General features: G+C 69.3%; 2 protein-coding genes across 2 annotated transcripts; both read right to left on the reverse strand.

Moving 5' to 3' along the window:
• Window positions 1–1,248: 1,248 nt before the first annotated feature.
• Window positions 1,249–15,417, reverse strand: MAPK8IP2 (mitogen-activated protein kinase 8 interacting protein 2; the record flags this gene model as incomplete). The annotated part of the gene is made up of 12 exons (XM_082280131.1): window positions 1,249–1,321; window positions 2,080–2,178; window positions 2,598–2,668; window positions 3,205–3,324; window positions 3,404–3,513; window positions 3,599–3,771; window positions 4,797–4,872; window positions 5,436–7,637; window positions 7,751–7,853; window positions 9,428–9,667; window positions 9,922–10,027; window positions 15,353–15,417. 12 exons carry the CDS (start codon window positions 15,415–15,417, stop codon window positions 1,249–1,251), a joined length of 3,438 nt encoding a protein of 1,145 aa, XP_082136257.1.
• Window positions 15,418–20,366: 4,949 nt separating this feature from the next.
• LOC309572252 (uncharacterized protein) lies at window positions 20,367–22,613 on the reverse strand (the record flags this gene model as incomplete). The annotated part of the gene is made up of 4 exons (XM_082280385.1): window positions 20,367–21,520; window positions 21,602–21,727; window positions 22,044–22,145; window positions 22,242–22,613. The coding sequence occupies 4 exons, from the start codon at window positions 22,611–22,613 to the stop codon at window positions 21,320–21,322; spliced, it is 801 nt and encodes a 266-aa protein (XP_082136511.1). The 3' UTR covers window positions 20,367–21,319.
• Between the last annotated feature and the right edge of the window lie 164 nt (window positions 22,614–22,777).

Genomic DNA, 22,777 nt, shown 5'->3' on the forward strand with positions numbered 1-22,777 from the left:
TGTCCCCGTACTGTCCCCACACTGTCCCGCACTGTCCCCACACTGTCCCACACTGTCCCCGCACTGTCCCCACACTGTCCCCGCACTGTCCCCGCACTGTCCCCGCACTGTCCCACACTGTCCCGCACTGTCCCCGCACTGTCCCCGCACTGTCCCACACTGTCCCCGCACTGTCCCCACACTGTCCCCGCACTGTCCCCGCACTGTCCCACACTGTCCCGCACTGTCCCACACTGTCCCGCACTGTCCCACGCTGTCCCCACCCTGCCCCTCACTGTCCCCACACTGTCCCGCACTGTCCCCACCCTGCCCCGCGCTGTCCCCGCACTGTCCCGCACTGTCCCACACTGTCCCGCACTGTCCCCACCCTGCCCCGCACTGTCCCGCACTGTCCCACACTGTCCCGCACTGTCCCCACCCTGCCCCGCGCTGTCCCCGCAATGTCCCGCACTGTCCCCACACTGTCCCGCACTGTCCCCACCCTGTCCCGCACTGTCCCCACCCTGCCCCGCACTGTCCCCAGCTCACACCAAGCATATATTTTATTGAAAGACCAAGTGGGTGACAACGGCGTGGGGACAACCGGGGCTGGCACAGTGGCTCCTCTGGCTGCTGAGTTACAGATAAATATCGGGACATCGAGCGGGTGGCGATAGAGTCACGATAGCGCTGCGCGACAGGGGCCGAAGCAAAGGGACCGCCAGGCACAGCAGTGAGGAGGGGGCGGCCCCGGGACCCCCCCGGGGCCCGAGCGCGGCCCCCCCGGGCCGGGGCTGGCGGAGCGGTGGTGGCGGGGGGGGACATCCGGGGGACACCGACACGAGGGGAGACCCGGGGAGGGGGGGGGGCAGCTCTGGGGGGACCCCCGTTCCTTTTGGGGGGGTGGGGTGGGGCGGCGGTGAGGATTTGGGGTGCGCGGAGATGTCCCCCCCCCCTTCACCCCAAGCGCCCCCCGGAGCCCCCCCCGGTGCCCCGCGCTCCCTCGGGTGCCACCCCCCCCCCGTTGCCCCCCAATCCCCGCGGCCACCCCCGCTGCCCCCCCGGGCTGGCCGTGCTCATGCAGGGGGGGCCACTCGGGACCCCCGCCCCACCGCCGCCCCCGTTGGGGACCCTCGGCCGGGCTGTGTCATCCTCCGAGGGGACCCCCGGCCCTCCGAGAAGCGGGGGGGGCGTGCGGAGGGGGCTGCGGCGGGTGCGGGGGGGGGCACCGGGGGTCAGACCGAGCGGGGAGCCCCCCCGGGTGCCCCCCTACTCCAGGTAGATGTCCTCTGTGGGGCAGGCGTATTCCAGGTGCTCCTGGTAGTATTCCTGAAACGCTCGGCTGCGGGGGTGGGAATGGGGAGGGGGTCAGGGAGGGGAGGGGGCGCAGGGCCCCGCACCCCCAGAGCCAGGGAGACCCCCGCAAGCACGCCCGGGTACCCCCAAACCTGCCACAAGACCCCCAAACCTGCCAGCCCCTCAGCACCCAGAGCCCCCCGGACCCCCAAACCTCACACAAGACCCCCAAACCCGGTACAGCCGCACCTCCAGGACCCACAGACCCCTGGAGCCCCAAACCTGGCACAGGAACCCCAAACCTGGCACAGCCAAACCCCCAGCACCCACAGCCCCCCGGACCCCCAAATCTGGCACAAACCCCCCAAACCTGCCAGACCCCAGCACCCACAGCCCCCCCAGCCCCAGCTCAGTGAGACCCCCTGCACCCCCACACCCCCTGCACCCCCAGACCCCCGGCCCTCCTGTACCCCCAGAGCCTCTGCACCCCCAAAACCCTGGCACCCAGACCCCCCAATACCCCCAATACCCCCAATCCCCATCCCCCTGGCACCCCCATCCCCCCTGGCACCCCCAATTCCCCAGCACCCAGCCCCAGAAAAGTGGGGACCCCCTCCCCATGCCCTCCCCCGCCCTCTGGCCGTGCCCCCCTGCCCAGGCTGTGTGGGCCACCGGGAGGGTGCCCGGCACCTGCTCTAGGTGGAACGCTGGGGACGGTGGCATCTGCGCGGCACCTGCGGGAGCCAGGACACCCCAAAATGCCAACCAGCCCCCCGTGCCCCCCCCAGCGCCGCCCCCACGTACCCCACGCACTCGGCCACGTGTCTCATGGACTCCTGGGACACGAAGACGTGGCAGGCGAAGCGGCTCAGCACGGGGTGCTTGGTGATGAACCCGAAATAGCTGCGGGGGCCAGGGGGCACGAGGGTCAGGGGGGCACCCCAAAACCTGCCCGGGGGCGGCTCTGCAAGGGGGCACCCCCAGAGCCCCGGGAAATGCACAGCGAGGGGAGCCGGAGCGGGCAGGGGGCTTTGGGGTGGCACTGGGGGGGGAGATGAGAGGGTGGGGAGTCTCTGGCACAGAGCGGGGGTCACTTGGGGTGCCCCTGGATGAGGTTGGGGTCCCTTGGGGCATCCCTGGCGGTGTGGGGGTCCCTTGGGGTGCCCCTGGATGAGGTTGGGGTCCCTTGGGGCATCCCTGGCAGGGTGGGGGTCCCTTGGGATGTCCCTGGATGAGGTTGGGGTCCCTTGGGGTGCCCGTGGGTGCGGTCAGGGTCCCGTGGGGTGCCCGCGGGTGGGGTGGGGGTCCCGTGGGGGGCTCACCAGCTGTTGCGGGGGTGGCACCCACAGAAGGAGATGTTCTTCATCTGGAAGAAGTGGCTGCAGCGCTCGAACTGCGGCGGGACAGGGGCGGACAGCGGGTGTGGGCAGCTGGGCGGGGGTGCCCAGAGACCCCCAAAATCTGTGCCCCTCCTCAGCATCGGCCCCCCAAACTCACGGCCCCGCACCCTTCAGCTCCTGGGCACCCCCAAATCTGCTCCGCTCACCACCTGGGCACCCCCAAACCCAGACCCCTGCTCCCCTCATCTCGTGGTCACTCCCAAACCCAGACCCCATCATCCCTCACCCTCCTGACTCCTGGTCACCCCCAAATCTCCTTTTTGCCCCCCAAACCCAGACCCCTGCTCCCTTTATCACCTCTTAGTCACCCCCAAACCTTCTCCCCTCACCTTCTGGTCACCCCCAAACCCAGACCCCTGCTCCCCTCACCTCGTGGTCACCCCCAAACCCAAACCCTTGCACCCCTCCCCTCCTCGTCACTCCCAAACCCACAGCAGCCTCTCCTCTCCCCTCCCGGTCCCCCCCGACCCCAGACCCCCCCACCGCTTCCCTGCCGCTCACGCCAAGCCCCCCGCCCGTGCCCGCGGACCTCGTGCTCGGCGCTGTACTCGGTGACGGTCAGGATGAGTTTGATGCCCTGCAGCGTCACCTCCAGGTCACAGCTGGCCGGGGGCCGCAGGTGCACCGTCAGCTTCCTGGTGGTGGCGATCTGGGCGACAGGGAGGGCGCAGCGGGCTCAAAGCGGGGCTCCCGCCGCCCCCGCGGGGGTCCCGCCGCCCCCTGCTCACCTTCTGCATGGCGGCGCAGAGGATCCCGTTGCCCTGGTGGTACGGGACCTCCACGGAGCCCAGGAACTGCACGTTGAACCTCTCCACCCAGCACGGGTTCCTCTTCAGGCCTGCGGGGCAACGGGGCAAGGAGAGGGCGGCCCGAAGGCGCCGGGACCCCCTCCCCAAATGCCCGAGGGCCGCTCGGGCTCCTACCGATGGCATCGCGGGCCTGGCCCACCACCTCGTGGGCGTAGAAGGCGGGGAAGATGCCCCTCTCGCCCGTGCGCATGTTGTAGCCCCGGTACCAGTAATCGTCCTCCTCCAGCTCCACCAGGATGGGGTCGTCCACGTCCAGCTCCAGCTCGTCCTCGTGGCGCGGGATGAACCTGGGGGGGCGCGCGGAGGGATGGGGTGGGCACCTGGTCAGCCCCAAAGACACGGCTCCGCAGCCCTGAGCTCCTGGTTACCCTAAACCCACACCCCTGAGCTCCTGGTTACCCTAAACCCACACCCCTGAGCTCCTGGTCACCCCCAAATCCACACCCCTCACCTCCTGGTCACCCCAAATTCACACCCCTGAACTCCTGGTCACCCCCAAACCCACAGCTCTGCAGCCCTGAGCTCCTGGTCACCCCAAACCCACACCCCTGAGCTCCTGGTCACCCCAAATCCACACCCCTCACCTCCTGGTCATCCCAAATCCACACCCCTGAACTCCTGGTCACCCCCAAACCCACAGCTCTGCAGCCCTGAGCTCCTGGTCACCCCAAACCCACACCCCTGAGCTCCCGGTTACCCCAAATCCACACCCCTGAGCTCCCGGTCACCCCCAAACCCACAGCCCTGAACTCCTGGTCACCCCCAAACCCACACCCCTGAGCTCCTGGTTACCCCAAATCCACACCCCTGAGCTCCTGGTTACCCCAAATCCACACCCCTGACATCCTGATCAGTGCTAAAGACAGGGCTCTGCACCCCTGAGCTCCTGGTCACCCCAAACCCACAGCCCTGAACTCTTGGTCACCCCAAATCCACACCCCTGACCTCCTGGTCACCCCCAAACCCACACCCCACATCCCTGACCTTCTGGTCACCCCAACCTCACATCCCCTCACCTCCTGGTCATCCCCAAACCCATAGTCGCACGTCCGTCACCTACTGGTCACCCCAAAACACCCCCTCATGGCACCCTGGGGCAGCCACAGCGGGACCAGGAGCGGGCAGGGGGCTCTGGGGTGGCACTGCGGGACCCTGGGTGTCCCTGGCAGGGGCTGGGGTCCCTCGGGGTGTCCCTGGCAGGGGCTGGGGTCCCTCGGGGTGTCCCTGGATGAGGTGAGGGCCCCTCGGGGTGTCCCTGGCAGGGGCTGGGGTCCCTCGGGGTGCCCGCGGGTGTCACCCGGGGTGGCCTCACCTGAAGACAGCGCGGTGGGTCTGCTCCCGCTCCTCCCCGTTCACCATGCACGAGAACAGCCCGAAGGACTCCGTGCCTGCGGGGACAGCGATGCCAGCGGGGACAGGGGACAGCTGCCACCCCACGGGGACAGCCCACCCGGGTCCCTGAGGGGACAGCTGCCACCCCACGGGGACAGCCCACCCAGGTCCCTGAGGGGACAGCTGCCACCCCACGGGGACAGCCCACCCAGGTCCCTGAGGGAGCCTCGGGGCGCTCGTGTGGTCAAAACCCTTCTGGGGGTCCCAGCTGGACACTGCCCAGCAGAGCAGGGCTGGGGACCCTTGTGGTCACAGTGAGCCTGCCCTGTCTCTCAGGACATGTCGCGACATCCCGGACGTATCGTGACATATCGTGCTGTGACATGGCACACGGGAATGGTGCCACAGCCAGGATGGGGAGGGCAGCCGGGGTGACAAGAGCCAGGACAGCACAGGACAGTGTGACATGTCGTGACATCTCGTGACATATCGTGACATGCCACGACACAGGAATGGCTGGGGCAGGACAGGGAGGGCAGCCGGTGTGACAAGGTCCCACAGAGCAGCCTGGGACACCACGACATGTCACGACACGTCACGACACGACACCGCCACTTACTGGAGGAGCGCGAGGTGCTGTTGACGAAGACGTTGAGGAACTTCTTGGAGAACTGCAGGTCGGCCTCGGGGGACGAGTCCTCGGAGGAGCTGCGCGCGTCAGGGGCCACCAGCCCGTCCCCGAAGGCCACCTCATCGTCGCAGGCCCTCAGGAGGTCACTGTCGTCGCTGAGCACGGACGTGCAGCGCCGCAGGCTGACCAGCTCCAGCTGCGTGTGCTCGTCCACCACCAGCGTGTACTTGACCGAGTCGTAGGCCAGCGACTCATCCAGCGCCGGCGGCTCCGGAGGCACCGTCCCGTCCCCGGCCGGGCTGGCCCTGCGCGAGGCCACCAAGGGCGGCTCGGCCTCCTCCAAGGCCATGGCGAAGCCGCGGTTGGTCTTGGCCGTGGACACGTCCAGCGCGGCGCGATCGGCGTCGGGCGCTAACCGGACGTCGTCGATCATGGAGTCGGCCTCCAGCACCCCCGAGTCCAGGTCCCCGTCGAGGGCCCAGCGCCGGGGGCTGGCGGGGCGGCGATCCCCGGTGGTGGTGGCGGCAGCGGGCTCGGCGCCGGGGGATGCCCGCGGTGGCGGCGGTGCCGGGCGGCAGCCCAAGGTGGCCAGGACCTCGGAGGCGTCCAGGCGGCCGAGGGTGACGGGGCGGCCGGGGCACACGGGCGCGATGGTGTCGTTGGTGGGGTTGCTGAGGAACAGGAAGGGCCCCGGCTCCTCGGCCGGCGGCTCCGGCGGCGGCTCCGCGGCCGCGTGCTCGGCCTCGGCCAGGGAGCTGCGCAGCGTCTCCATGTCCACCAGCTCGATGGCACCGCGCTGGCACCGCGCCGCGTCCCCCAGCGCCACCGGCGAGTCCCGCGGGCCCGGCTCCTCGTCCAGCGCCTCGCTCAGGATCTCGGGCTCCAGGTCGGAGGCGGGCGAGATGGTGTCGCACAGCGAGTGGCTGTTCTGGAAGCACTCGTCCGGACACTTGATGGGGTACGAGCCCTCCGAAATCATCTTGTTCACCAGGTTGCTGAGCAGCCATGGCGAGTCCGAGTCCTCGCTCAGGTCGGGCTCCGACTCCGAGTCGGAGTCGTACTCGCTGTTGTCCTCCTCGTCCGCCTCGGGCATCAGCTTGGGCCCCACGGGCAGGTAGAAGGAGCGGCGGATGCTCTCCAGGCTGTGGTCGGGGTCGATCTTCAGGTCCAGGGGGCTGGCGCTGGACACGTCGGTCTGGCCCTCGGGCGCGGGGCCGTCGGCCGGGTCCAGGCTGTCGTAGTAGGCGTCCACCTTCAGCTCGGCCAGGCTCTCCCTCCTGACCACGCCACGCTCGGGCGGGCCCCTCTCGGCCGGCTCTTCCTCATCCTCCTTGCCCTTGTCCAGCAGCAGCGAGTCCTTGATGCCCAGCAGGCCGGGCGCCTCCAGCTCGGGCTCCAGCTCGCCCTCGGAGCCGGGCGAACTGGCCTCCTCGATGGAGTTGGTCAGGTGGGACGAGCGGCCGCTGCTGCTGTCGCTGCTCAGGTCCAGCTCTGTCTCCGAGATGGACGAGATCATGTTGCTGACCAGGCGCCCGCCGGCGAACGCCGCCTCCAGCTCCCCGTCCGAGTCGGAGCCGGGCGAGCTCAGCTCGTCCCCGCGCCGCCCGCCGGGCAGGAAGGGCTTGGCCGTGCGGCTCGTGAGGTCGGCCTCGATGCCGGGGTCCGAGGAGGGCGAGGTGGTGTCCGAGGAGCCCGAGGGGTGGCCGCGCACGCTGGCGGCCCGGCCGGACTGGGGACCCTCCCCGTCGGAGCTGAGCGGCTCCGCGGGACGCGCGCCCGGAGCCCCGTCCCGCTCCGGCCGGGGCCGCGCCTGCGGCTGCGGGCGGGGGGACCCCGGGCTGCCGCCGCCCTGGGGCTGCGTGGGGGCCTGGGGGGCGGCCTGGGGCGGGGGGGCGGCGTCGGGGGCGCCGGGGGGAGCCGCGGGCCCTGTTGGAGAGAGACAGGGGTGAGGCGGGGGCGGCTGGCGGGGGCGCGGCGGGGAGAGCGGAGCTCGGAGCGCAGCGGAGATGAGGTTCATGTTAAAATCGGGCGCGGCTCTCGGGGGCGATGGGTTACCATGTGCCAGGGACTCGGGGCTGTTGCCTTGCGAGTCCAAGGGGGAGGGCGGCAGCGAGGGGGGGGCCCCCCCGGGGCCCGGCGGGCTCTCCAGGCAGGGTCCGTCCAGGATGCAGGCGTGAGGGGACGAGTGTCCTGCGGGAAGGGCGACACAGGGCCGGGGTCACCCCGCGGGGCGGCTGCGGGATGCCCGGCATCAGCCCCGCATCGCCGCAGCCCCGCTGGCACCCCCCCAGCCCCGCGCTCACCGGTGTGTGAGGAAGAGGAGGAGGAGGAGGAGTGGAGGAGCGCGTCCTGCCAGCTGGGGCGGGGGGCGGGCGGGGCGAAGCTGCCGTTGTTGTTCAGGGAATCCTGCGGGAAGAGCAGAGACCGGGGGGGGGGAAGGAGGGTGAGTGGGTGACCCCCCCAAGGAGCGTTTGCGGGCTCCAGGGGACCCCGCGGGTGGCGCAGGGGGGAGCTCGGAGGTGCCTGGCAGCCCCTGCGCCACGTGCCCGGGGTTTATCGGGATTAGGGCCGCCGCATCGCCGGATCCTCTGCCCGCAGCTGGGCACGGCACGGCGTGGCGTGGCATGGGGTGGGCACGGTGCCCACCGCGGGGACAAACGCCGCGGGGATGCGCCAGCACCGGCGCTGAGCCGCGGGACACCCGCGTGAGACCCCACGAGCACTGCCCGACCCCCGAGGGCCGCGGGGGTGTTGGGAGCCCCAGGAATGCCCGGAGCCCCCGGGATGGCCGGGAAGGTCCCGCCGGAGCGGCGGCAGCTGCGGATTAGTCCCGGCGGGAAAGGCGGGCAGCGCTAATCCCAGAGAATCCCGGCGGGAGGAGAGATTAGGGAGCGCGGCCGGAGCCCCCGGCACGAACCGGGGTGGGCACCGAGGGGACAGGGATGGGGCACAGGGATGGGGGACAGGGAATGGTGGGACAGGGAATGGGGGGACAGGGAATGGGGGGACAGGGAATGGGGGGACAGGGAATGGGAGGACGGGAAAAGGGTGGTGGAGGGGACAGGAACAGGGCTGGGTGCACACGGATGGCTTCTGGGGCGACACGGATGCGTTCCGGGGACCCAGGGATGGCTGCTAGCGGTGACAGGGACACAGGGACCGAGGACCGGGATGTCGCCTCCTCCCGGGACCCCTCGATGGGTCAGATCCGGGCGGATCCAGGGCCTCCACCCCCTCTCCCACGGGATGATGGAGCAGCGCTGGCAGCCGGCTGGGCCTGGCGGCTCAGGACCCCCGGGCTCTGTCCCCTTGCGGTCACCGCCACCCCCCAGAGCCCCTCCGGCCCCGCAGCGCGCGGGGCCCTCCCGGGAATAGGGGAGGGGAGAGGGGGCCGAAATTCCCGAAGGCCCCCGGTTCCCTGGCAACGCCGGCGGCTGCAGCCGCTCCGCACGCGGCTTCCCACACACTGCGGTGGCCCGGGGCCAGCCCCGGCACGCGTGCGCGGGGACACGGGGACACCCCCGCGGCGGGGACACCCCCGGGGGAGCCCCGAGGCCGGGAACGGCGGGACACGCGGTGGGGACGGGCACAAGGGACGGAGAACCCGGGAGGGAAGGGACAGTGACCCCGGAGAGAAGGGACAGTGACCCCGGGGAGAAGGGACAGTGACCCGGGGGGAAGGGACAGTGACCCCGGGAGGGAAGGGACAGTGACCCCGGGGAGAAGGGGACAGTGACCCCGGGGGGGAAGGGACAGTGACCCCGGGGGGGAAGGGACAGTGACCCCGGAGAGAAGGGACAGTGACCCCGGGGGGAGAAGGGACAGTGACCCCGGGGAGAAGGGACAGTGACCCCGGGGAGAAGGGACAGTGACCCCGGGAGGGAAGGGACAGTGACCCGGGGAGAAGGGACAGTGACCCCGGGAGGGGAAGGGACAGTGACCCCCGGCGTGGGGACACCCCGAGGCCACCCCGGCCTCACCTGGGTGCCCGCGGCCGTCAAGTTGAGGGTGGTGGGGCGGTGCTTCTGCGTCTCCTCCAAGGCGGGCGAGGGGATGGGCGAGGCCGAGGGGGACGGCGGCGCCTCCAGCTCGTTGCCTTCCTCCTCCTCCTCTTCCTCGTCGTCGTCGTCGTTGTCGTCGATCATCTCGAACTCCTGGAAGTCGTCCTGGAAGGTGCACACGGGGTGCGGCTGCTCCCCGCGCTCCAGCACCAGGCAGTCCTGCGGGGTGGCTCCGTGTGAGGGACGCGGCGATAGCCACGGGCCACCCTCCGCGCCACCGAGGGGGTGGCAGCGTGCCCAGCCCCCGGAGGGGTGGCCGAGAGGGGACAAGGGACGCCCGGCTCGTCCCCTTTGCCTCAGCGCCCAGCTGGGCTGAGAGCCAGCGGAGAGGTGGCCCCACTGTGGGTGAGTTGTGCCAGCCCAGTGTCCCCCCAGCCCCCTGGGTGTCCCCAAGGGCCACCAGGCTCTGGCACCTTCTCATAGTGGTCCGAGTCGTAGTTGAGGCCGATGCCACAATCGTCCGTGATCTCCGACAGGTCCTCGTCATCGAACTCCTCCAGGCTGATGTCCTGGGGGGGCCTGGGGACAGTGGGGACACAGCTCAGGGACAGCCCGGCCGGCCACCGATGGCACAGTGACAGCAGAGTGGCACCACGGGGACGTCCGCCCATGCATGGGTGGCACCAAACCCTGGGAGCACCAGGGAGATGCCACCAAACCCTGGGAGCACCAGGGAGATGCCACCAAGCCCTGGCACCTCTGGGTGCCACCAGGGAGACGGCACCAAACCCTGGCACCTCTGGGTGCCACCAGGGAGACGGCACCAAACCCTGGCACCTCTGGGTGCCACAAGGGAGATGCCACCAAACTCTGTCACTTCTGGAACACCAGGGAGATGCCACCAAACCCCTGGGAGCACCAGGGAGATGCCACCAAGCCCTGGCACCTCTGGGAGCACCAGGGAGATGCCACCAAACCCCTGGGAGCACCAGGGAGATGCCACCAAGCCCTGGCACCTCTGGAGCACCAGGGAGATGCCACCAAACCCTGGCACCCCTGGGAGCACCAGGGAGATGCCACCAAACCCTGGCACCCCTGGGAGCACCAGGAAGATGCCACCAAACCCTGGCACCCCTGGGAGCACCAGGGAGATGCCACCAAGCCCTGGCACCCCTGGGAGCACCAGGGAGATGCCACCAAGCCCTGGCACCCCTGGGTGCCAGCACGGGACAACCACAGGGACACATCACCACACCCCTGTCACCCTTGGGTGCCACAGGGACACGTCACCACACCGCTGTCACCACCCAGCTGGGAGGAGGTGCCAAGGCCACCGCCAATGTCCCAAATTCCTGGCACAATCCCTGGAGCCGAGGTGGGGAGGGGACAGTGCCCCCCTCCAGCTTTGGGGTGACCTGTGCTGTTGGGGGGGTCACTGGAAGGTCACTGGGGGGTACTGGGAGTCACTGGAGGGTGACACGGGCAGGGCGGGGGGTGACAAAGGGGACGCAGGCTGCGACACCCCGAGGCCGGGAAGCCGGAGGGGCCCTGAGCGCATTCCCAGGGAACGGGGGTGCCATGGAAACCAGCGGCTCCTGCGGGAATACAGCGAAGGGAGAGAAATCCCGGCAGCATTTGGGCTCGGAAAACAGAAATTGGGCTTTTGGCGGCGCTTGGCAAGGTGGGAGGTGTGGCCTGGGTGCTACTGGGACCCTCTGGTCGCCCTTCATGGGGTTGGGGACACCCAGGACCCCCCAGCCTGGCCCCAGAGTGTGTGACAGCACCTGGGCACCAGTGGGACCCTTTTTCCATGAGCTTGGGGACACCCAGGACCCCCCCAGTTTGTCCCCAGGGATGTGTGGCAGTGCCTGGGCACCAGTGGGACCCTCTGCCCACCTTCCATGGCGTTGGGGACACCCAGGACCCCCCAGTTTGTCCCCAGGAGGGTGTGGCAGCACCTGGGCACCAGTGGGACCCCGTGCCACCTTCCACCCAGGTGGGCTCAGCCCGGAATGTGGCAGCAGGGCCGGACCCCAAAAGGGGGCTCAGGGCTGTCCCCTCTCCCGCTTTCGCCCCAGACCCCGCCGGGCAGCCCCTGGGCCCGGCACGGGGCCGCGCGCCTGTTCCCGATTCCCCAGCAGGCAGATTCCCCTAATCCCATAATTCCCAGAAGTAGGGCACGGCCGCGCCGAATCCACGCAGATTTGGGGCAAAAGCGGCAGAAACGGAGACAGGAACGGGGCTGCGGCGGGAACGGGGCTGAGCGGGACCCCAGAGCCCGGACGGGAGTGGGGAGCACGGGGGCTGTGGGGTGAAGGGTCCTGGGGTGTCGAGGAGTGGAGCCTTTTGGGGTGCAGAGCCCTGGGGTGTTGGGATGTAAAGTCCTTTGGGGTGCAGAGCCCTTTGGGGTGCTGGGGAGCAGAAACTTTTGGGGTTCGGAAGCCTTTGGGGTGCAGAGCCCTTTGGGGTGCCAGGGAGCAGGGTCTGTCGGGGTGTTGGGGTGCAGAGCTCTGGGATGTCACAAGAACCCTTTGGGGTGCAGAGCCCTGAGGCGTTGGGGTGCAGAGCCCCGGGGTGTTGGGGAGCAGAGCCCGGGGGTTTTGGGGTGCGGAGCCCCGCGGGTTTGGGGTGCAGAGCCCGGGGCTTTTGGGGTGCGGAGCCCCGGGATGTTGGGGAGCAGAGCCCGGGGGTTTTGGGGTGCGGAGCCCCGGGATGTCGGGGTGCAGAGCCGCCGGGGTTTGGGGTGCGGAGTTCCAGGATGTCGGGGTGCAGAGCCCTTTGGGGTGCAGGGTCCCAGGGTGATGGGGTACAGAGCCCCGCGGGTTTGGGGTGCAGAGCCTCAGGATGCTGGGGTACAGAGCCCCGCGGGTTTGGGGTGCAGAGTTTCAGGATGTCGGGGAGCAGAGCCCTGGGATATCGGGGCGCAGAGCCCTTTGGGGTGCAGAGTCCCAGGGAGATGGGGTGCAGAGCCCCGGGATATCGGGGCGCAGAGCCCTTTGGGGTGCAGAGCCCCGGGATATCGGGTTGCAGAGCCCATCTCCCCAACCCCAGGAAATACCGGGAGCTGCCCCCCTGCAGGAAGAGCCCCAGGACCCTCCCGGGGGCGAGCAGAGGTCTCAGGGGGTCCCGTGGCCACCCGGGGAGGACAAGGACAGTGGGGCTGAGAGACCCCGGGGTCACTGGGGGAACAACTCCTGCTCCTGGCTTTGTCCTGGCTGGGGGGACATGGGAATGGTGTGGGAATGGTGGGAATGGTGTGGGAATGGTGGGAATGGTGTGGGAATGGTGTGGGATGGGGACACTGCAGTGGGATAGGGTGGTCACAGAGGGATGGGAATAACACGATGGGATGGAGTGGACACGGTGGGGTGGGGATACTCCGGTGGGACGGGAATGACACAGTGGGATGGGATGGGATGGGATGGGATGGGATGGGATGGGATGGGATGGGATGGGATGGACACGGTGGGTGGGACACGGGATGGAACCACCAGTGAGAGCCAATCCAGCCCCACAATCTCCCCTCGGGGACCCCCCGGCTGTGTGTGCGGGGACACGGCGCCGGGAGCAAGGACAGCGCCCGTGCCCACCTCGGGGACACTCCGGGGACCGGCTGGGACCGAGGGGCCGGAGCAGGAGCGGAGCCGAGGGAGGGGACAGGGACAGGGTGGGTCTCACCCAGCCCCGCACACGGAGAGGGGATCGGGAAGGGCTGGCAGCAGCAGGAACCCCCCCCCCGGCATCCGAGTGACCCCACTGCCACCATCCCGAGCCGAGCCGGGCCGGGCCGGGCCGGAGGGGACCCCAAAGGGACCCAGCGTCACCCGGCAGGGCACGGGGCCAGGCGGGGCTGGGGAGGGCACAGGCGGCGGTGCCAGCGCTGCCAGGCCCGGCTCCCCGGGGGCGCTGCCGGCGGCGCAGGCCCCGGGCGGATGGAATTTCCTCATCCCTGCCAGCCCCGCTCCCCGGACACGGCCCGGGAGGCGGCTCCAGAGCGGTGGGGAGGGCCCCCCACAGCGGGGGAAGGGACCCCCAGAGCGGGGGAAGGGACCCCCAGAGCGGCCGTGTCCCCCGGCCGCTCCGTGCCCGGCTGCTCCCGAGGCCGGGAAGGGCCCGCAGGGAGCCGGACCTGACCCTGTGGTCACCCCAATTGGTGACCGGGGGCTCCTGACTGGCTCCTGGGGCTGCCGCGGCCCGAGCGGGAGGCGGGAGCCATCCCAAGGCCCGGCTGCGTGTGCGCCTGGAATTCCCACATCGAGCATTCCCACGTCGAGAATTCCCACGTCGAGAATTCCCACGTCGAGAATTCCCACGTCGAGCATTCCCATCCCGAGCATTCCCATCCCGTTCCCGCCTGCTCGGCCTCTCCCTCTCCGGCCAGGGGCTCCCACCCCACCGGACACCCCAAGCCGGGCCGGGCACCCCTCCCCGGGGTTCCTTTAGGAAAGGCACGGCCGGGTTTGGGTTCTCCTTCACCATTCCCTGACGGGTTTGGGGATGCTCAGGGAGAGCCGAGCGCAGCCGCGGCACCCCCATGGATCGGCCGCGTTTTTCGGGATGGCTCCGGGCACAGCTCCCGCTGCCCCGGCTGGGTTGGGCCGGGCTGGGCCGGGCTGGGCCGGGCTGGGGGGTCCCGGGGCCGAGCAGCCCCAGCGAGGCCGTGGCGTCCCCTCCCTGCGCCACCGCGGGCAGGGACACCCCGGGGTCCTGCTGCGCAGCGGCCCGGGAAGGGACAGGGATGCTCAGGGAGGGGACAGCCCGAGCAAGGGGATGCTCAGGGAAGGGGACATCCCGGGGACAGGGATGCTCAGGGAGGGGACAGGCCGGGGACAGGGATGCTCAGGGAAGGGGACATCCCGGGGACAGGGATGCTCAGGGAGGGGACAGCCCGAGCAAGGGGATGCTCAGGGAGGGGACAGGCCGGGGACAGGGATGCTCAGGGAAGGGACATCCTGGGGACAGGGACATCCCGGGGAAGCGGAGCCCTGCCCAGCCCAGGCCACAGCCACCCAAGGGCACATCCCGCAGCCCCGCTGTCCCCCGCTCCTCTCTCTGCGCAGCTCCCGCATCCCTGGGGCCGCCCAGGTGCCCCTCACCGCCGCCTGCTGCCCTTCCCATCCCGCTGCCGGGTGCCTCGGCCCCGCACTGCGCCAGCCCGGCCCGCACCCCGACCCCAACCCCGCACCCCGACCCCGCAGCCCCGCACCCAGCCAAGGTCAGCCGCGGGCCGGGCCCAGCCGCGTCCCCCTCGCCACGGGACCCCCGAGGGCCCTGCGGGAAGGTGACCGATCCTGGGGCCCCGGTGCGGCGTCCCGGCTGCGGGAACCCCCCGGCATCCCCCCGGCAGCGCCGAGCCTCGGGGGGGGGGGTGCTGCGCCCCCGCCCCCCCGCTCCCGGGACCGGCCCCCCCATCCCCGTCCCCGTCCCCATCCCGGGGCCGCTGCGGCGCCTCGGGAGAGACAAAGAGGCGGCGGCGGCTCCTCCCGCAGCGGCCCCGGGATGCGGCGGCCCCGGGGGGGGGCCCGGAGGCCGGGGGGGCTCTGAGCCCCGGCCGGGGGAAGGGGACGGAGGGGACCCCGGAGCCCCCCGAGCCGCCGCGCCCCTCGCCCGCAGGGAGCGGCCGCGGATGCTCCGGGGGCTGGATGGATGCGGCCGGCGGCGGCGGCTGCGCCGTTCGTCCCGGGAAGGGCCGCGCAGGGGGGGGGGGGGCGGGAGGAGCCCCCCGGCCCCGGTCCCGCATCCCAAGGTGAACGGGGCGGGGGGAGCCGCGGGGGTGCGGGCCCGGTGCAAGGGCGGTGCGGCGGGAGGGGAAGGGCAGCGCGACCCCGCATCCCCGCGCGTCCCCCCCCGCATCCCCGCGCGTCCCCCCCCCGCATCCCCGCGGCTCCCGCGGCCCCCGCTCACCGGCAGCCGGGCGGGGAGAGCGAGTGGAAGGTGGAGAGCGAGAACATCTCGGCGCGATCCGCCATTTTCTCCGGCCGGGGCTGCGCCGGACTGCGGAGCTGCGGGAGCGGGGGGGGGGCGGCGGGAGGAGCTGCGGGAGCGGCGGGGGAGCGGGGGGGGGACGGGAGGAGCCGCGGGGATGGGGGGGACGGGGGGCGGGAGGAGCTGCGGGAGAGGGGGGGGGAGAGGGAGGAGGAGCTGCGGGAGCCGCGGGGGGAGCTGCGGGAAACGGGGGGAGAGGGGCGGGAGGAGCTGCGGGAGCCGCGGGGGGAGAGGGAGGAGCCGGGAGGGGCGGGGGCGGCGGGAGGGAGAGGGGGGAGAGAGGGGGGTGGGAGGGGAAAGGGAGAGGGAGGGGAGAGGGTCTGGGAGGGGAGGGGTGGGATGGGATGGGGTGGGATGGGGAGAGGTTGGAGTGGGTTTGTGGGGGGTGGGGAGGGGCGGGAGGGGGGCTGGGGGCGGGGGCTGGGGTGGGATGGGATGGGATGGGATGGGAAGGGAAGGGAAGGGAAGGGAAGGGAAGGGAAGGGAAGGGAAGGGAAGGGAAGGGAAGGGAAGGGAAGGGAAGGGAAGGGAAGGGAAGGGAAGGGAAGGGAAGGGAAGGGAAGGGAAGGGAAGGGAAGGGAAGGGAAGGGAAGGGAAGGGAAGGGAAGGGAAGGGAAGGGAAGGGAAGGGAAGGGAAGGGAAGGGAAGGGAAGGGAAGGGAAGGGAAGGGAAGGGAAGGGAAGGGAAGGGAAGGGAAGGGAAGGGATTGAGTGGGATGTGGGGTATGGGATGTGGGATATGGGATGTGGGATGGGATATGGGATGTGGGATATGGGATGTGGGATATGGGATGGGATGTGGGATATGGGATGTGGGATGGGATATGGGATGTGGGATATGGGATGTGGGATATGGGATGCGGGATATGGGATGGGATATGGGATGTGGGATATGGGATGGGATGTGGGATATGGGATGTGGGATACGGGATGGGATGTGGGATATGGGATGTGGGATGGGATATGGGATGTGGGATATGGGATGTGGGATATGGGATGTGGGATATGGGATGTGGGATGTGGGATACGGGATGTGGGATAGGAAGTCCGGGGGGGGGAGAAGGAGGGGTCAGGAAGGGCCGGGGGGGCTTTGGGATGGGGGGGATCAGGAGGGGAGAGCTGGGACTGGGGAGGGGTCGGACAAGGAGGGACGGGGGGGGTCTATAGGGACTGGGGGGGTCCATAGGGACTGGGGGGGTCCATAGGGACTGAGGGGTCCATAGGGACTGGGGGGGTCTATAGGGACTGGGGGGGGTCCATAGGGACTGGGGGGGTCCATAGGGACTGAGGGGTCCATAGGGACTGGGGGGGTCCATAGGGACTGGGGGGGGTCCGTAGGGACTGGGGGGGGTCTGTAGGGACTGGGGGGGGTCTATAGGGACTGGGGGGGGGTCTATAGGGACTGGGGGGGGTCTATAGGGACTGGGGGGGGTCTATAGGGACTGGGGGGGGTCTATAGGGACTGGGGGGGTCCATAGGGGTGACATAGGGGGGTCCGTGTGTGGGGATGGGGGGCGCTGGGGTCTATAGGGAGCTGGAGGGCCTGTAGGGGATGCCGGGGGGTCAACAGGGGGGCAGAGGGTCTATAGGACATCAGGGGTTCTCTAGTGGGGGCGGGGGTCTATAGGGGGCTCAGGGGCTCTATAGGGGGGTCAGGGGCTCTATAGGGGCTCTCTAGGGGCGGTCAGGGACTCTATAGGGGGGTCAGGGGCTCTATAGGGGCTCTATAGGGGCTCTATAGGGGCGGTCAGGGGCTCCATAGGGGCTCTATAGGGGGGTCAGGGGCTCTATAGGGGCTCTATAGGGGCGGTCAGGGGCTCTATAGGGGCTCTATAGGGGCGGTCAGGGGCTCTATAGGGGGGTCAGGGCCTCCATAGGGGCTCTATAGGGGGGTCAGGGGCTCTATAGGGGGGTCAGGGCCTCCATAGGGGCTCTATAGGGGGGTCAGGGGCTCTATAGGGGCTCTATAGGGGGGTCAGGGGCTCTATAGGGGCTCTATAGGAGCTCTATAGGGGCGGTCAGGGGCTCTATAGGGGCTCTATAGGGGCTCTATAGGGGGGTCAGGGGCTCTATAGGGACTCCATAGGGGCTCTATAGGGGGGTCAGGGGCTCTATAGGGGCTCTATAGGGGCTCTATAGGGGGGTCAGGGGCTCTATAGGGGCTCTATAGGGGGGTCAGGGGCTCTATAGGGGCTCTATAGGGGCGGTCAGAGGGGCCGGGAGCCGCGCGGCAGCGGGAGCGGAGCTGTCCGCGGTGCTGAACGCGGGATAGGGCACCGGGGATCTATAGGGGATTCAGGCGGTCTATAGGGGGCTCAGGGGGCCTGTAGGGGATCCAGAAGCTCTATAGGGGTGCTGAGGGATCCATAAGGGGACCAGGGGCTCTATAGGGGCGGTGAGAGGGGGCAGGAGCCGTGTGGGGAGGCGGGAACGGGAGAAGGACCCGGAGATGTCCGGGACGCTGAGCACCGGGGGAAAGGGGTCTGTAGGGGATCAGGGGGTCTGTGTGGGGTCTATAGGGGCTCTATAGGGGCGGTGAGGGCTCCATAAGGGGCTCTATAGGGACGGTGAGGGCTCCATAAGGGGGCCTATAGGGGCTCTATAGGGGCGGTGAGGGCTCCATAAGGGGGTCTATAGGGGCTCTATAGGGGCGGTGAGAGCTCCATAAGGGGGCCTATAGGGGCGGTGAGGGCTCCATAAGGGGCTCTATAGGGACGGTGAGGGCTCCATAAGGGGGTCTATAGGGGCGGTGAGGGCTCCATAAGGGGGTCTATAGGGGCTCTATAGGGGCGGTGAGAGCTCCATAAGGGGGTCTATAGGGGCTCTATAGGGGCGGTGAGGGCTCCATAAGGGGGTCTATAGGGGCTCTATAGGGGCGGTGAGAGCTCCATAAGGGGCTCTATAGGGACGGTGAGAGCTCCATAGGGGGCTCTATAGGGGCGGTGAGGGCTCCATAAGGGGGTCTATAGGGGCTCTATAGGGGCGGTGAGAGCTCCATAAGGGGGCCTATAGGGGCGGTGAGGGCTCCATAAGGGGGCCTATAGGGGCTCTATAGGGGCGGTAAGGGCTCCATAAGGGGGCCTATAGGGGCTCTATAGGGGCAGTGAGAGCTCCATAAGGGGGTCTATAGGGGCAGTGAGAGCTCCATAAGGGGGCCTATAGCGGCGGTGAGGGCTCCATAAGGGGCTCTATAGGGGCTCTATAGGGGCTGTGAGGGCTCCATAAGGGGGCCTATAGGGGCTCTATAGGGGCGGTGAGGGCTCCATAAGGGGGCCTATAGGGGCGGTGAGGGCTCCATAAGGGGGTCTATAGGGGCTCTATAGGGGCGGTGAGGGCTCCATAAGGGGGTCTATAGGGGCTCTATAGGGGCGGTGAGGGCTCCATAAGGGGGTCTATAGGGGCTCTATAGGGGCGGTGAGGGCTCCATAAGGGGGTCTATAGGGGCTCTATAGGGGCGGTAATCGGGAACGGGAGCCGCGCGTGACCGGGTGCAGCTGTCCCTGGTGCTGAACACGGGGTAACGCACAGGGCGTCTATAGGGGATTCTATAGGGGGCTCGGGGGCTCTATAGAGGATCAGGGGGTCTACAGGGGATCAGGGGCTCTATAGGGGGGCCAGGGGCTCTATAGGGGATCAGGGGCTCTATAGGGAGGCTCTATAGGGTCGCTAAGCGGGGCCAGAGGCGTGCAGGGATGGGGAGCGGAGCACAGGGGGGTCAGGAGCTCTATAGGGGGGCCAGGGGCTCTATAGGGGGGTTCTATAGGTGGGCCGAGGGCTCTATAGGGGGGCCCGGGATTCCTTCAGCCTTTTCCAAGGCCTGAGCGCCCTTTCCATGGGGAAATTCCCAGATCTGCCCCTGCCCCGGCGCAGCCCGAGGCCGTTCCCTCTTTTCCCGGCCTCATTCCCACAGCAGATCCCGATCCCCGCTGCCTCCGGGCAGGAGCTGTGCAGAGCCACGAGGCCGTTCCCGATCCCTGCCCGGCTCCCAGCAAAGCTCCCGCGGCCCCGATCCCGGGCCAGATCCCGCTTTTCCCGGCCTCTCCCTGCACGGATCCCTGGCAGCCCCTGCCCAGCCCGGGGGGGCTCGCGGGCCCTTCCCGAGGCACTGCCGGCATTCCGTGGGCAAGGATTCCCGAATTCCAGGATCCTGGGGTGGTTTGGCTGGGAAGGACCTCAAAGCCCATCCCGAAGGTGCCCCCGGAGCCTCCTTTGCTCCAGGCTGAGCCCCTTCCCGGCTCCCCCAGGACTTTTCCAGGACTTTTCCAGCCCCTTCCCGGCCCCCCCAGGACTTTTCCAGCCCCTTCCTGGCTCCCCCAGGAGTTTTCCAGCCCCTTCCCGGCCCCCCCAGGAGTTTTCCAGCCCCTTCCCGGCTCCCCCAGGACTTGTCCAGCCCCTTCCCAGGCCCAGCTCTCCAGAATTCCAGGCAGGGCCTCACCAGGGCCACCAGCAGCAGAGAAACCTTTGAAAACTTCGGGAAAATTCGGGAAAATTCCTCCTGGATGGGGCTGCCCGGGGAAGTTTGGCATCCCCATGCCCGGAGGGATCCCCGGCCCTGTGCAGGTGGCACCTGGGGACCCCTTGAATTCCAAGGGATTTTCCAAGGGATTTTCCAAGGGATTTTCCAGCCTCAATTCCACCGTCCCCAGCCCCGACCCCGTGGGGTGGCAGCAGCAGCAGCTGGCACGGTGGCACAGATGCCACCACCCCCCTGTCACCCCCCTGGCCCCGCTCCCGGCGCATCCCGAGGCTCCGGATGGTGCCGGCCATAATCCGGGCTCGGGGCTGGGCATCGCCCAGGGCGCTGTGCCCGCTGTCCCTGCGGGCACGGGGCAGCGGCCGGCGGGTCACAGGGTGGCCCTGAGTGGCCGGAGACCATCGGAGTGGACACAGCTGGACACGGACGTGGGGCGGTCCCGGAGTTTATTGCGGGGCTGGGGGGCACAGCGTGGCCCTGGGGTGGGGTTGGGGTGTCTGGGGGTGTTTGTGGGGTGGGCACAGGGCAGGGGGTGCCCGTGGGGGGTACTGGGTGTCTGTGGGGTGGGCACAGGGTGTTCATGGGGTGGGACAAGGCACATGGAAGGGTTCAGGGTGTCCGTAGGGGCTCAGGGTGTTTATGGGGTGGGCACAGGGTGTTTATGGGGTGGGCACAGGGTGTCCATAGGGGCTCAGGGTGTTTATGGGGCGGGCACAGGGTGTTTATGGGGTGGACTCAGGGTGTTTATGGGGCGGGCACAGGGTGTCCATAGGGACACAGGGTGTCCATAGGGGCTCAGGGTGTCTATGGGGCGGGCACAGGGTGTCCATAGGGGCTCAGGGTGTTCATGGGGTGGGCTCAGGGTGTTTATGGGGTGGGCTCAGGGTGTCCATAGGGGCTCAGGGTGTTTATGGGGCGGGCACAGGGTGTTTATGGGGCGGGCACAGGGTGTTTATGGGGCGGGCACAGGGTGTCCATAGGGACACAGGGTGTCCATAGGGGCTCAGGGTGTCTATGGGGCGGGCACAGGGTGTTTATGGGGCGGGCACAGGGTGTTTATGGGGCGGGCACAGGGTGTTTATGGGGTGGGCACAGGGTGTTTATGGGGCGGACACAGGGTGTTTATGGGGTGGGCACAGGGTGTTTATGGGGTGGGCTCAGGGTGTTTATGGGGTGGGCACAAGGTGTTTATGGGGTGGGCACAAGGTGTTTATGGGGCGGGCACAGGGTGTTTATGGGGTGGGCTCAGGGTGTCCATAGGGGCTCAGGGTGTTTATGGGGTGGGCTCAGGGTGTTTATGGGGTGGGCTCAGGGTGTTTATGGGGCGGGCACAGGGTGTTTATGGGGTGGGCTCAGGGTGTTTATGGGGTGGGCACAGGGTGTCCTGGCACATCCCCCCGCACCCCCCTGCCCTCAGTCCCGCTGGCCCTGCCCGGCCGGGGGGTGGCACTGGGGGCTGTCCCCGTGCCCCGCCGTGCTCGGCTGTCCCTGTGCCAGCAGCAGGTCCAGGTAGGCCCCGGAGATGAGGTCCCGCTCCGCGATGCCCAGCTCCTGCAGCAGCTCCCGTGCCAGGCGCTGCCCGTCCTGCACGCTCTGCTCCGGCCGCAGCACCACCTGCGGCCAGCCGGGCACCCAGGGGTCACTCGGGGCTGCCCGGCGGTGCCACCCGCCCCTGGCACAGCTGCGTGCCCTCACCTCCAGCTCCAGGAAGTCCCCGAGGCCCTGCACTCGGTCCAGGTGCAGCCGGGTCTGGCCCAGCAGCAGCAGGAGCCGCTCCTTGGTCACCGTGCCCAGCACGCCCAGGGACTGTGCCAGCACCGCCTGGGGGGACAGGGGGGTGACAGGGACCCCACAGTGCCCAGGGACTGTGCCAGCATCACCTGGGGGTGACAGGGACCCCACAGTGCCCAGGGACTGTGCCAGCACTGCCTGGGGTGACAGGGACCCCACAGTGCCCAGGGACTGTGCCAGCATCACCTGGGGGTGACAGGGACCCCACAGTGCCCAGGGACTGTGCCAGCACCGCCTGGGGGTGACAGGGACCCCACAGTGCCCAGGGACTGTGCCAGCACCACCTGGGGGTGACAGGGACCCCACAGTGCCCAGGGCACCCCACAAGCCCTCAGCCCCTGCTCACCTGCAGCCCCTCGGGGTCGGCCGTGGGGGTGATGCTGAAACTGGAGAGTTTGGGGCCGGCGGCGTCGGGGCGCTCGTAGAAAATCAGCTCCCCCCGGCCGTCCTGGGGACAGCGACGGGGACAGGTGAGGCCAGGGACAGGTGAGGGACACACCAAGGGCCAGGCCCAGCCCCCGCAGCCGGCCCTGCCAGCCCTCACCTGTGTCCGGCGCAGCTTGAGCCGCCCCCGCGGCACTCGGAAGAACGTGTCGGTCTGGAACAGCACCTGCCCGGCACCTGGGCACGCCCGGGGCACCTCCTGCCCCTCACCCGTGCCCTGCCCCGGGGCCCGCCCCTCACCGGGACACATCCGGGGCGGCTCCTGCCCTCCATCTGTGCCCTGCCCCGGGGCCTGCCTTTCACCTGGGCACACCTGGGGCGGCTCCTGGCCCTCACCCGTGCCCTGCCCCGGCGCTGGGCACACCTGGGGCGGCTCCTGCCCGTCCCCCGCCCGCCCCAGCAGCCTGAGGGCCGCCCCGAGCACTTCTGCCCGCGCCCTCAGCCGCGCCTTCACCTCCACGTTCCGCCGCATCCCGCCGAGCGCGCCCATTGGCTGCCGCTCGCGCGTCACCTCCGCGAGCTGTCCGCTTATTGGTTCATTAAGTTGTCAATCAATACAAAGCGTTGCTATTGGTCAGAACGCTGCTCGAGCCCCGCCCCGCGGGCGGCCGCCGCCCGGCTTGGCTCAGCGGGAGC

This window comes from Coloeus monedula, assembly GCF_965178545.1.
Source record: "Coloeus monedula genome assembly, chromosome: 4".
In the NCBI taxonomy this organism is placed as follows: domain Eukaryota; kingdom Metazoa; phylum Chordata; class Aves; order Passeriformes; family Corvidae; genus Coloeus; species Coloeus monedula.